Source organism: Diabrotica undecimpunctata, chromosome 3 (genome assembly GCF_040954645.1).
Source record: "Diabrotica undecimpunctata isolate CICGRU chromosome 3, icDiaUnde3, whole genome shotgun sequence".
Taxonomy (NCBI): domain Eukaryota; kingdom Metazoa; phylum Arthropoda; class Insecta; order Coleoptera; family Chrysomelidae; genus Diabrotica; species Diabrotica undecimpunctata.
In genome coordinates, this window is record NC_092805.1 from 46,674,524 (window position 1) to 46,689,421 (window position 14,898).

The following is a 14,898-nucleotide window of genomic DNA, read 5'->3' on the forward strand; positions in this document are numbered from 1 at the left end:
CAAATAATTCACGAAGTAAGAAAACGACACGGATACCACATGGGAACGCATAAAATCACGATACTATGCTATGCCGATGATGCAGTACTAATTGCTGATAACGAAGATGACCTACAAAGGCAGCTCCACACCTTCAATATCACAGCAAACAAACTTAATATGAGAATATCAGTAGAATAAACTAAATGTATAGTAATCAGTAAAGAGCCGCGTAGATGCAAACTAGAAATAGACGGCAAAATTGTAGAACAGGTAATGAAATTCAATTACCTAGGAGTAGAGATCACTAGTGACAGGGATATAAGAACACAGACCACAAGGCAAGCATCAAAAGCGGCAAGAGTAAGTGGTTGCCTCCGAGAAACCATCTGGAGATACAAATATCTGACCACGGAAAGCAAAATGAAAGTATACAAGACAACAGTAAGACCAATCCTAACATGCAGCGGAGACAAGGACCGATACAAGAAAGACGAACAACAAATCAACAATATCGAAATAAAAGTATTAAGATCAATAGCGGGCATATCATTAAGAGACAGACAAACCAACAGAAGTATACGGGAACAATGCAAAATTCAAAATATTAACAGGTGGATAAAAACAAGAACAAAAAACTGGAACGAACATGTAAACCGAGTGGGACCAGATAGATTAGCGAACATCTGTAAAAACAACAAGCCGTATGGCAGAAGACCCGTTTCAAGGCAGCCAAAAAGGTAGAAAGATAATGTACAGTCAACAACGACTGAAACAGAATAAAAGGCAGATAAACAGGAGTAATCCTAGTCGCACGAAGAAGAAGAAGAAGAAGCCTCTTGAGGCGACAGTTAGAAGACCTGGTCCAGGAAACGAAGCATAAAATAAGACCAAACCTCGCAAATTTTTCAGAAAAGAACGATTTGAATAAAAATTTGGGATTAAGTTCAACTTACCCTTTACTTCAAAATCTATATTATGCCGATGAGCGCTTTTTATTTTTTAAGGGTGAAAACTAGCTCTTATTGCCAAAATCTATAAAAATAGCTTAAAAAGAGTGAAATTTGGTTTAGATGAATTAACTAATAATTGTCTGATACTCTTACTATAATTGTTAACTATTTTAACCCTTTAAAAATTCATTTTTAATGCTGAAAACTACCCCTAATTGCTCAAATTTATAAAAAAACTTTAAGGAGGATAAAATTTGCATCAGATGATTTAAGTAATAATAGTTTGATATTTTTAATACAATTTCTGAGTATTTCAACCCTTAAAAATTTATTTTTTAAAGGTTTAAAACTACCCCTCATTCCAAATTCTACAAAAAAGCTTATAAACAGTGAAATTTGATTAAGATGAATTAAATAATGATTTTTTTTTGGTACTCCAATTATAATTTTTAAATATTTCAACCTTTGAAAATTTTTTTTAGAGGTTCAAAGTAGCCACTCATTGCCAAAATTTATGTGAGTTACGTACTGATAATCGAAACATAAATTTCATAAAACCCTGTAATTAATATATATATATATATATATATATATATATATATATATATATATATATATATATATGTATATTTTTACAATTATAATAATATAATTGTACATAAAAATATTTGTAAATGATATATAAAATTTATAAATCAAATCTCATATATATATATATATATATATATATATATATATATTATACATCTACATCTACAGCTACCTGAGGCACCGCAACCTTTCTTGCAGTGACAAAATATCATTTTTAAAAGTTCTTCAGGAGCAGGCAACTCTTTCATTTTTAATGGATGGAACGATCCATCTTTTGAAAACCATCCCCAGTCAGTTGGCTTAATACTGTAGTTTCTAAGCCACTGCTGGACCTGAAGCTAAGTTGTTTTTGAGGGTTCATCTAAAGCATCTAGAGTAGGCACGAGTGATGACAACTTGACGGCACTATTTTTCGTAGAAGCTTTGATGAATGACTCTTAGTACATTTGCTCAAGTAAAAATTCTCAAGGAATTCTGACCTGATCGTGCTACCAGCAACTGGTTTTACAAACAGCTCTGAAATGTTAATAGTAAAAACCGATAATTAACAAGTTAAAATTATTACTAAAGTAATTATAGTGATTGTTTAAGTGCAGGAAATCATACGTGAGTAAAGAAAACTTTGATTTTGTTTGATTGCATGATAATAAACTGAATAAATTATTGTCCTAACTAACCTAACAATTTGGTTAAAATAAAAAGAGCAATTATCAAAATCTGGTTGCTCATCGACTTTTAAATAAAACAGATCCGTACTCAGCCGAATTGATGAAACCGAAAAATCGAAAACGACCAAAATGAATAGTAATAACGGCAATGTTATTATTGAGACTGAGAACTCACCAAACACTAAAAAATACTCCACAGCATTGATTCACTCACCAACAACTTTTCCTAGCAAAGATCAGGCAATTATCTTTTCTGCAATAGAGGGCCTCAAATTACAAGATTATTTATTAGAACTGGGACCACTTGTAGATCCAAAAAACATAATTTTTTCATCCAGAATTTCAAACAACCGTGTTTGTGTATACTTATCAAGTAAATCAGCTGTAGACAAATTTTTAAAACAACATAATTCTATTAAGATTAATAACACAGTAATACCAGTACGAAAGCTAGTTACCCCGTCACAAAGACTTGTTCTATCCAACGTAAGTCCCACAATTCCACATAATTTATTGGAAACCGAGTTAAAAATCATTGGATTACAGCTAATGTCACCCCTTACATTCTTACGACTTGGAGCAACCGATCCAGCGTATAGTCACATACTTAGTTTTCGAAGGCAGGTGTACATATCTCCTCCAGAAGATAGTTTCCAAATTCCCGATACACTAGAAATTAATCATGATGACTTAAAATATCGCATATTTCTTACAACAGATTCATTATGCTATAAGTGCAAGCAACCAGGTCATTTTGCATCTCAATGTGCCGGCCTTCAACTCCAAACTTTAACTTCTTCATATACTAGATCACAACAAGAAAGTTCATTTCTAAACCATTCCTTAGACAGCAATAATATATTTGAGTCTATATCAAATACTACTAACCCTAAAATGATATGTGAACAAACACCAATTACTCCTACATTTAATGAGCCCAATCCCGACATACCCGCTTCTTTTGAATTTCAAACAACTCCGATAACTAAACCTACGACCTGCAAACGAAATTTATCTGAAATTGCAACACCTAGCCCAGAAGATATACCAGATATTACTAATTCCTCAGAACCAAAATCTTACTTTCCAACACCTGTTCCAAAAGTTCCAAAGAAAAAGTTGAAGTCGAAAGATAAATCCTCATTAGAATTTCGAGAATTGCCCCAAAAGATAACCAATTTTATTGACAATCACAATCCCAAGTTCCCACTCGATAGTCAACAATTCACTGATCTGTTAGAGAACACTCAAGGTAGTAACGATGCATTAAGCATTGCTAAAGACTATACCCTACATATTCCATCTCTTATAGAAATGATAAATGAAATACACACCCAGGCTGAAGATCGAAATATGAAAATTAAATGTACTAGACTAAGTAAAAAATTAACTAAACAACTACTCGAACATGTTGGTTCATCTGACTTAGACAGCGATATATCTCAAAACTAATTATTTAAATAAAAATATAATTCATGTATAATAATATTTTACAGTGGAACTTAAACAGTTTTCACACCCGCCTACCCTTTTTTCAGGTACTTATTAGGAAATATTCACCTGATATTATATTATATATTTCACACATTCAGCAAACGTAAACACGCCACCTCCCTGGTTAATACCTTTACCTACTTTAAATTTAGAACTATCATCATATCATAAATCTGAAACTAACCCACAAATATTTATAAGCAATTATAATAGAATACTTTCTTCTTTCCCTGAATATACCCAAGTTTACACAGATGCATCTAAAACAACTTCTGGTGTAGGATCATCATTTGTTATAAAAGACATAATAAAAAGTTTCAAATTGCCCACAGAATCCACTGTGATAACTGGCGAATTGTATGCAATATACAGAGCTCTAATTCACATACAAACAGTCAAACCAGATAAATTCCTTATTATTACTGACTCAATCAATTCCCTTCATATACTGTCAAAAATGTACACTTGCAACCCGATAGCTAAATTAATTAAAAACAAGATGCAGCAGCTGGAAAACAAAACATTAGTTTTCGTGTGGGTACCGTCACATATAGGCATTAAAGGAAACGAACTAGCCGATAAAAATGCTCGGGAAATAGCAAATTCCCCAAATATCAGACCGATAATAAAACCATTAGCAAAAGATCTCAATTCGTACTTTAAACAAAAGCTGATATGTAATTGGACTAAATGTTGGGAAGAAAAATTATCAAAGTTAAAAGAAATTAAACCAAATTTTGGACGATGGACTAACAACGCTCCTAGCCGTTTTCTTCAGGTTGTATTAACCAGGCTCCGATTAGGACACAGCAAACTCACACATGAATATCTCATGAAGAAGGAACCTCAACCAAAATGTACGAGTTGTGACGTGCCCTTAACAGTGAAACACGTATTAACGGAGTGTCCCAAATATAGTGCTGAAAGACTAACTAATAAAATTCCATCAGTTATAAGGGACATTTTTAGTGAGTGTACCAGTGAAAATATTGTGAAATTTTTAAGAGACTGTAACATATTGAACCACATATAAGTATGTTATTTATTTGTTATTTGTAATCATTATTGTTTGTATTAAATTCATCCGCTAATAACCAATATGGTTGATGCGGCTGCCTTTAAATATAAAAAAAAACAAATTCTCAAGTCTTCACCTTTTTCCAACGCATTGAACTCTTTAGCAGTTCTGTACAATAAAATTGCACAGTACCTACCAGCTGTGCAGACCGGCACATTAGATTCAGAATACATTTCCAAATTATTGTAGTCAATCCGAATCGATTACAGTGCCTTTAATGCCGCCTGGCTATCAGATATAATATTTACAGATTTTTCCCTGAAGTCCCTCGTGGTAAGTTCCTGTAGACATATCTCTATAGCATAAATTTCCGCTTGGAACATAGTCTAGTGGCTATCACTACCTAGGCTTTCACTAAAACTTGCCTTGTTTTCTCTCTATATATGTCAGCTCCAACCCAATTGGTTTTCGAGCCATCTCTATACCAGCATTGATCTATCATTATAGATTCGTTTTAATCGACACCGATTCCTTTCTTCCCAGAAAGATAACGGTAAACAGCTTTTTGAAATTATCTTTAAGTTGAGTTGCATTAGGTACTATTTCCAACTGGGAATTTCAAACTCTGGGTGATTTTTAATTATCTCTCCAGATTTGATCCAGATATCCTTTTGGTCTGCTTCCTGGCTTTTTATCTGCGTTCTGTATACTTCTACCTTCGTCTTCTTCTCCATCCATAGTAATGAAGGAGCTCAAGCATGCCTCCATGGATGCAGTTGTGTTTCTGGGGCTACGACAGAACATAAGGAAACTTTAGAAAAAGAGAAAAATATTGTACCAGGAGGTACAAGAGATGTTGGTGGATCACCAGGCGGTGGGCTAGTGTCATCCGACCAAGTAAATTACCATACAATATTCCTGTAGTGATTTTGAAGAAGAAGGATGGCACTCTAAGTTTCTGTGTCGACTATTGTAAAATTAACAACATTACGGTAGACTAAGCATCCAGCATGCCGCCAATAAACGACGGTATTAAAAAGATTAAAAGCACCAAGATATTCTCTACCCTGGACCTGAAGAGTGGCTTTTCCGTAACTCTCCTCACGAATGTGGGCTCCAGAACGGTGTTCGGTACCACCGAATCCAAAATACCCACCCAATCAGATAATATTCTACCGCGAGTATCGGTGATGGGGGAACCCCACTCAGCAGCTTTTGCGTTGAAATCTCCCAGTACCACGCAGTTTCGTCTCATACTCATCACCTCCTCCAAGATCTTATCCATCTTTCTCTCATATCCACCCACCATTATGTTGGGAGAGGGATAGCAGCTCACCAGCTGCAATTTCTCCATCCGGACGATCATATACCCTTCCTTTGCTTTATTTTATATACTCGCAGCTTCCTGTTGCAGTTTCGTACACCGACTCTTCCAGTCGCATCCATAAACCAGCCTCTCCTCTTAATCACTTTTCACACGCAGAATATCGAGCAGGCTTTAAACGAAACAGATGAGTAATTTATTAAATTTTTATAATAAAACAAATTAATATCATCTATCTGATACGAATTCGATTTAGCATTGAACATGTTGCTTATTGATTTCCGCCAGGCGTATGATAAAATAAACAGGGATAAACTTTTTGAAGCACTAGAATATTTTGAATTTCCACAAAAAGGTTCAAAAGGTTCAAAAGATTTACCAAATGCATACTCAAAGGTAGTACATACTATGAATAAAGTTATGGTAAAAGAACATACTTCACATAATTTGAACATCAATAGAGGCCTATTACAAGCTTACCTTTTTATCAAGAGAGATAAAATGAATCCAAATTTTGCAGTTTTCTTATGAATGTAGGTAATATATGGATAATCTGTAATATTTAAATATATGAATGTATTTATACCCAGCAGGTAATTTAATATTGCTGAACTTTGCATTATAAATAAGTCAAAAAATATCGTTTACTTGGATGTTTTTGTGTAGTAAATATTTACTTAAGAAATGTTGAGAGGACTGTTTGTTTAAAAAGAATATATAAAAACATTTACCTTGTTACGTCAGTAATTTGCATATGTATTTAAAGAAGACCATTATTCGAGAAACAGAAATCAATCTTTAAGTTTAAGGAAAAAAATAAATAAGACATAAAACTCATTATTTACTTTTTTTTTAGAAAATACAGCCGCATTCTCTATAACGGTTATTAGCGGCAGCTACAGAATTGCTAAATTAAATTTTATAAAATATTCCTATAGATTTTAAAAAAATTACAATATTATTTGCTGAAAAATTAGTGCCTAATTAAAGTATATTAAATGCGATACGATAATTTGTAACCATCGAACGACCCATCAGAAACGATGGGTGCCAATGGGTAGCAATATAAACTACCTCCGAAAGTTGGAAGCCAATTGTTAGGCCTCGTCTAGCTCCGTCTGCCAGGTGTGAGAATATCTTATTTTAGAAGTAAATCTGAAAAATAAGTTTGGCTAGGACAAATAAACCAAGATATTAACTAATCATATTTATTATACATAAAAAATATAAAATTGGCATTTTAATATTAAATTAAAACCAAAGCTAAGCTTTCCTAAAGCTTTACAAAAAGGATTTTTAAATGATACATATATGGCTTCTGATGTTGTCTTATGTAAGTCTTCTGAAGTAGATAGACAGTACTGCAGAATGTAGTTTTTGGTTGCTAGTTCCAGTTGTTGATATTGGTATTAAACAAAAGGGATATGTTCAGTTCTCATAGCAGCTGCCACCTACTGCAGTATCTTACTCCCAATGGTCGACCATGTGGTTTGGGAAGTCCTCACCCAAAAATCTGGACAAAAATTGATATTATCCTAAAAAACTAGAATAATGAACCTTGTGTTAGCAACTGCATACGTTTTTTTAATATTTCCTTGCTATATGATGACTGAAAAAATAATAATATTAAATGGCAAATAGCAAATTAGCAAGGATAAAATGAATATAATAATTATTAAGAGAATATAGTTAAATTATATTAAAGATACTAACTGCATATAGGAATAATACATTGAAAAATAAAACGTGGTGTGTCGTTTTAGGTTAAGTCAAATACTAAATTCTAAAAAGACAGATATTACAAAAATTGAATAACTAGAAATGTACTAGCCCCAGAAAATATTTAACAATATAAACGAATTTTATGATGAAAATCTCTTTCCTATTGAATTATCCCTACTTCTGCAACTGGCATGACAAAGTAGAGTTGCCAACTGACAGATATACTTTTTCGACTGAAGTGTGGCATAGAAATTTATATTATGTTCTATCTCATAGAACATAATGGGGACTTAATACAGAAATAAGAATATTATTTAAAAATGAAAATTGCAATTTAGAATATGACAGCATTATTTAGTAAATAGAAAGTTGATTGAAGGGTTGAGCACCAACTATTTTTAGAATAAAATTATTAAAATGAAAGACATAGATATATATATATGTATATATATAAAACTTTTAACACGCTTAAGGTCATATGATTTTGTTGTTTTTAATAATGCGTTTTCCGTTTTGCTTTGAATCTTCTTGACTTTGGATATAGATGAAAGTACAGTAAATAGTTCTTTTGTATGACTTGTATCTGGAGACGTAAGAACATCATTAATACTATGTTTCGGTTGAAGATCGATATTAAGTACTTTGCAGCTATCCATGGTGTTTACTTCTCCTTGGCCTTTATCTATGTTAGAATTGTTATGAAAGTAGCATGGAGATAACAAGGCACGAAAGTACTCCATGGTGTGATATGGAACAGTAGTCTAACCAAAGAAAACAAAAAAAGGATCCTTCAGAGCATAGTGATGAAGCAGAAGTATGGCCACTGACAACATTAATACGAAATAAAATAAGAACAGTTGAAGTGGACTTTATGAGAAGATGTCTACAAATTACCAGAGCGGATAGAATAAGAACAGAGGAAATATGGAATAGAATGCTCAATTACAAAAAAGTTGGAAAATAGAGCCCTGCAGTGGTACGGACATGTACAAAGAATATCAGAGCACAGGTGGTCGAAAAGAATATTAGACTGGGACCCTCTGGAAAAAAAGACGGCAGGTATGCCAGCTACAAAATGGAAAACATACATAGGAATTGCTACGATAGATAGAGACCTCAGAGAACATGACTGGGAAAATAGAGTGCTGTAGAGAAAGAAAACTGATTTTCGAAGTGAAAATCGAAACGTCAAACATATACTTATTTTAAACTTAAAATATGGCTTATTCCCATTAAAAGTAGTAAAAGTATTTTCATTGCATATAAGCAAACATATGGGTTATGATCTAAAAAGAAACTGAATAGAAATCTACCTCAGAGCTATATCATCTTGATCATTTTGTTTATTCAGTGTTAAATATGGTTTTCAGAATTAATTAATGATTTTGTTTTTACTACTTGATATTGATGGATTCCAGATTGAAGAGCCTCGTAACGGGTATTATTCATACAAAATAACTAAAACTGTAATAAACATAATAAGGCTAGATGCAGGTTATAAACGTCATCAACTAAATTGAAAAAAAATGTACATACAAAAATTAACACAACAAAATTTAAATAAAGAAATCTATGTACAATAAATTAAAAAATAGAAAACTTTTGAGCTGGGTAAAAAAAACAATAAATTTATTTTAAATATGTATTTATCATCGTATACAATCATAAATTTAAGATTTCTTCAGTGTTAGAATCTCAGTTACTCATATTATCAGTGTCTATTATGATTGGATCATATTTTTTTAATGCCTCTTTCCACATATTTATAACAACACTATCAGAATGTCCATCTCTATCAACATACTTATTGTAATGTGACTTACAGTTTGTCCAAATTATTTCAATAGCATTAAATTCGCAGTGATAAGAAGGTAGTCCCAACAGTTCATAGCCACTTTCTCCTAATAGCTCATCAATTATATACATTATCTTTTCTTTTCATTTTTGCAATTTGTAATAATTCAGGTTTTATGGGATTTGTGTCATACTTGATCTTGTTTGCTGTCAACCAGGTAATAATTTTCATTCTAGTTGAAACAGACGAAGGTTACTTTTCTAAAAGGACACTGTGCTATGGAGCATTATCCATCACAATGAATGAGAAGAATGGCTCTGTTAAAAGATTTTTTCACTTATCACTAACCCTGTGTAATTTGTCAATGCAATATGCGAAACATAACGTCTCTCTGGCATAATAGTTAGATACATGTATATTGGTAATAAGAATATTTACAATGAATAACGTTGAATAAATGGTGCTTAAGCTGTATTAATATATATTTAAAAAATTTATCATTATGTAATTCTGATAGTTTATTCTGAAATTGTATTTTAATTGATCCGCTTAATAAATAAATATTATTTTACAGACGAATGTTTCCTGTAATTAAAGTCACAGCTGGGGGTCTCGATCCAAAGGCCATGTACACAGTTCTGTTAGAATTTGTTCAAATTGATCCGCATAGGTGGAAATACGTGAATGGAGAATGGGTACCAGGAGGGAAGGCAGAAGTTCCTCCATCTAATCCAATTTACATACATCCCGAGTCACCAAATTTTGGGGCACATTGGATGAAAGAAGCAATTTCTTTCGCAAAGGTAAAAAGAGTTCTGTTTTTATATTTTTAAAATAGTAAATAGTCCAGTCGTCAGAGATTTGACCTCTAAAAATCATACAAACAAGATGAATTTTACTGAGAATATCAATTTTGACACTCTAAAAAACAAAACAAAAAGTTTACCTCTTTTACCACGGCTTCCCCCTAAAACCACCCCTCGTAGGAGAGGGTAAACGGAAAAAAATAGTTTTACCCAGAAATTGTTGGCTATATAAAATAACATAATTGCAATATTTTAAATAAAAAATGCTGCAGGATCATACAGTTACCGATGATCAACATATTGCAGATATCTTTGCCTCTCACTTTTCAGATAAGTCAAATATTCCGAATCTTCCCAATAACTCAGATACCAACATTTCCAGCCCCAAAATATTTTCTAACATCAGCTCTATGAATCTTCCTTTTAATCTCCTAGAATTAAACGAAGCCATATCTTCATTGAAAAACTCAGCAGCCGGTCCTGACAATATCCCATCAATATTCTTAAAAAATCTCCATCCAGACACAAATCTCAAACTGCTAGAGTTGTATAATAAGATCTGGTCTCAAAACCAGTTCCCAACGTTATGGCGACAAGCAACTACAATTCCTATTAAAAAGAATGACTCATCTCCAAATCTTCTAAAATCATATAGACCAATTTCTCTCACTTGTTCACTATGTAAACTGTTAGAAAAGATGGTCAATAAACGCTTACTATGGTATCTAGAAAGAAATAATATTCTTGACCCATTCCAAACAGGTTTCAGATCAAATCGAAGTACAATGGATAACTTGGTCACACTACATACTGACATTGTTAATGCATTTTCGAATAGAAGCGAAGTCATAGCAGTAACTTTAGATATCCAAAGTACCTTCGACACTGTACAAAGACCTCTAATTCTAAGAAAATTAACGGAATATAATTTAACTGGTAACATTTATTTATTTTTAAAAAATTTTTTAACAAGTCGATATTTTAGAGTATTAACAAATGGAAAACTATCAAAACCACACGCTTTGGACAAGGGTTTGCATCAGGGCTCAGTCTTAAGCACTACCTTATTTTTACTTAGCATGAATGACTTTTCCTCATCTATAGAACCACCAGTTAGGTACTCGATATATATATATATATATATAATATATATATATATATATATATATATATATATATATATATATATATATATATATATATATATATATATACCCGGTATTTAGGCGTTCCACGCCCTTCCGGTAGGGATCTATGGAGGAGTATCACCTAGCCGCAAGCCCTTATCTCTTGCCGTACTGCTCCACCATAGGCCGATCAGATACCAGCATATTCTAGACTAAGCCGCAGATTCATTTTAGAATTTTAAACTACTGCGTTAGCCTTTTTGGTTTCTGTTCACCGAGCCGGGGATTTGAACTGACATCTCTCGCATTGAAGCGAAGGAGAAGCCAGCCGCCCAGCCCGCTTGGCTATCCGATCGACGGTACTCGATATATGCTGATGATATTATATTATACTGCCGAGGCAGAGTCACAGCTACCACCAGCACTTTGCTACAAAACACAATAAACAAAATAGACACCTGGTCTACGCGTGCTGGATTTGTGTTTTCAGCTCCTAAATCCAAAGTAATTCACTTTACCAAAAAGCATAGACCTAATCCACCTTCTATAACTCTAAACGGACTTCGTTTACAAACAGTTAATTATTTGACACTTCTTGGTATCACCTTTGATAAAAAGCTTATCTGGAGACAGCATATTCAGAAACTTAAAGGAAACTGTACCCAAAGAATCAATTTACTTAAATCTTTTGCTAGCTTCTCTTGGAGAGCTGACGAAGAATCTCTTCTTAAAATATATATAGAGCGTTAATTCGCTCTAAGCTAGATTATGGCAGCATTCTTTATATGGCATCTAGTAGCTCCCTACTAAAGTCTCTAAACACGATTCAAAATACATCCCTACGACTATGCCTCGGTGCTTTCAAATCAAGCCCCGCTGAAAGTATGTGCGTTGAATCTTCAGAGCCACCACTCCATCTAAGAAGGCAGCAGCTTCTACTTTCATACTTTGTAAGAATATCAGCAAACCCAAGTAACCCGGTAATAAATCTAATCAATTCCATAGAACCTCCCCCAGCAAACGCTTCCAATCAGTCTCTCACATTACCACAAATATTATCTCCTTTATTAGATTCCATCAACATTTCCAATACTACTTCTATTTATACCCCCAAGACAGCTCCATGGATGCACAATCTTCCAATATTCAATACTGATTTATGCAGATTCGACAAAACAGAAACCCCAAACTTAATCCTTAAAAAATCCTTCCAAAACATCCTTAACTTAACACAATTTGATGAAATTTTATACACCGATGCGTCCAAGAATGAAGACTGTTGTGGCTCCGCTGTGTCCACACTGACGACGACAATAAGCTCTGTGCGATTGCCTAAAAGTTGTAGTATCTATGCCGCAGAATTATATGGAATACTCCAAGCATTAAAGACTTCAATCCGTCCTACTTCAAATGAAAGCATAAAAATCGCCATTTGCACTGATTCTCTTTCCTCGATTTATTCCATAAGATGCATTTTCTCGAAAAACCCACTAGTCCAGGAAATCCACACCATCTGTAACCAACTATATTCTGCTAACATAAAAGTCATAATGATCTGGACTCCATCTCATGTTGGTATATTGGGAAACGAAAAAGCAGACCAAGCCGCTAAAGCAGCATGTTCTTCTAACATAGCCTTCCAAGAGGTCCAAATCCATACGGATCTTAAAATATTGATAAAACAAAAAATCCTCAGCTCATGGGCGGACCTGTGGAGTAAAACAAAAACTAAGCTGCATGAAGTTCAACCCAACTTATCTCACGTCAATATCTCCTCTATGAACAGGAAAGAAAAATCAGTTATTCACCGACTACGAATAGGGCATACACGTCTCACACATGGATACCTTATGGCATCAGAAAACCCTCCAGTATGCCACTACTGTAATAACGTCCTTTCCATCAAACACGTGATAGTGGACTGCTGCCAGTATGATTCTTCCAGAAACAAGCACAGCCTAAAAGGAAATCTAAAGACGTTCTCAGTGTTCCAAACCGTTTTGACAGTGTTCTTAGATTTTTAAAAGAAACAAGTTTAATTCAGCTAATATAAACAGTGCATAGTGATAAGCTTTATTGTTCTAACCTTTCTATAAAAAAAAATGTTCATATTAAATTCTTGTACCTATACCTATATAAAATATGTATAATGTTGTAAACTACTGTACCCGTGTCAATGACCTTAAGCTGTCGAGACACGTTAATTTTAAATAAAAAAAAATAAATAAAAAATGTAGCTGAGACAACTTTGAACAAAAATGTTTGTTAGCACTTTTTGCGTAGAATGAACGGTTCTCTCAGAAACAACACTTGAAGCGACCGGTGATTTTGAATGTCAGTTGCGAGCAAAATCAATGTTTAATAAAATTTGTATCAACTCGACGGTAAAAAATCGACATCTTTTGATCAAAGTGTCCTATCGACAAAAATCAAAATGTGTTTAAAGGAGAAGAGTGCAGCTTTCGTGTGCAATTTTGTATTTTGCCGCAAATGTAGTTAGCTTGTATAAAGGCGATTTTTACCACATTTTACGATTGTCATGAGATCAGTAAAATATCTTCCATTGACCGGTTGCTATTGAATTTCCATTTTAGATCCTAATATAAATTTAGTGTTAAATACAAATGATAAATTTTGTTGATCTCATGAGAATCGTAAAATATGATAAAAATCGCGAAACATTTATATATTTAACGCCTTTATAGAAACTGACTTCGACTGCGGCAAAACGCAAAAATTGTTTATAAAAGCTTCGCTTTTCACCTTTAAAACGCATTCGAACTTTTGTAGATAGGACACTCTGATCAAAAGATATCGAATTTTTACCGTCGAATTGTTAAAATTTTTATTCAAAATTGATTTTGAGCACGTAACTGACATTGAAAATCGCTGGTGGCTTTAAGCATTGTTTCTAAGACAATGATTCATTCTACAAAAAAGTGATAATAAACATTTTTGTTTAAAAAGCTACATTTTTTACTTGAAACCTCTTTTTTACGGTGTACAGATTCTTGGTAAATCAATTTTTTCCGTTTTCCTCCTTACGGGGGGTTTTAGAAGAAAGCCAGGGGTAAACTTTCTTGGTAATCTTTTTAGAATCCCAAAATTGATATTCTCAGCAAAATTCTTCTTGTTCATATGATTTTTAGAGCTTCAGTGGCATTTTTGTCTCTGACGACTGAAGTAAAAAGTAAAATCAATATTTTTGTATTAAATGAAGAAAATATTTTGGTTTTATACTTTGGTAACTACTTTACTTGACATTTCGGTCTTTAGGTCGAAAAAAATTTTCATTTAATTTTTAATTTTATAAGTTCATCAACCTTTATTTAAAAATTTAAATTACTGCATCCGAATGTCCTTTATACTATTTAGTATATTATAGTCTTTTGTCTGTTCTGCCTTGACTAAGGTATTCGTC

General features: G+C 33.2%; 1 protein-coding gene and 1 long non-coding RNA gene across 2 annotated transcripts in view; one reads left to right on the forward strand and one right to left on the reverse strand.

The window, feature by feature from the left end:
• The window catches only part of LOC140435580 (uncharacterized), a 334,868-nt gene that overhangs the window by 73,657 nt on the left and 246,313 nt on the right, over positions 1-14,898 (reverse strand). The window lies entirely within an intron of this gene.
• The window catches only part of LOC140435579 (T-box transcription factor T-like), an 87,524-nt gene that overhangs the window by 55,055 nt on the left and 17,571 nt on the right, over positions 1-14,898 (forward strand). Inside the window, exon 3 of the mRNA XM_072524327.1 lies at positions 10,119-10,347. Coding sequence (XP_072380428.1) covers positions 10,119-10,347 — 229 coding nt within the window. The remainder of the gene's footprint in view (positions 1-10,118; positions 10,348-14,898) is intronic.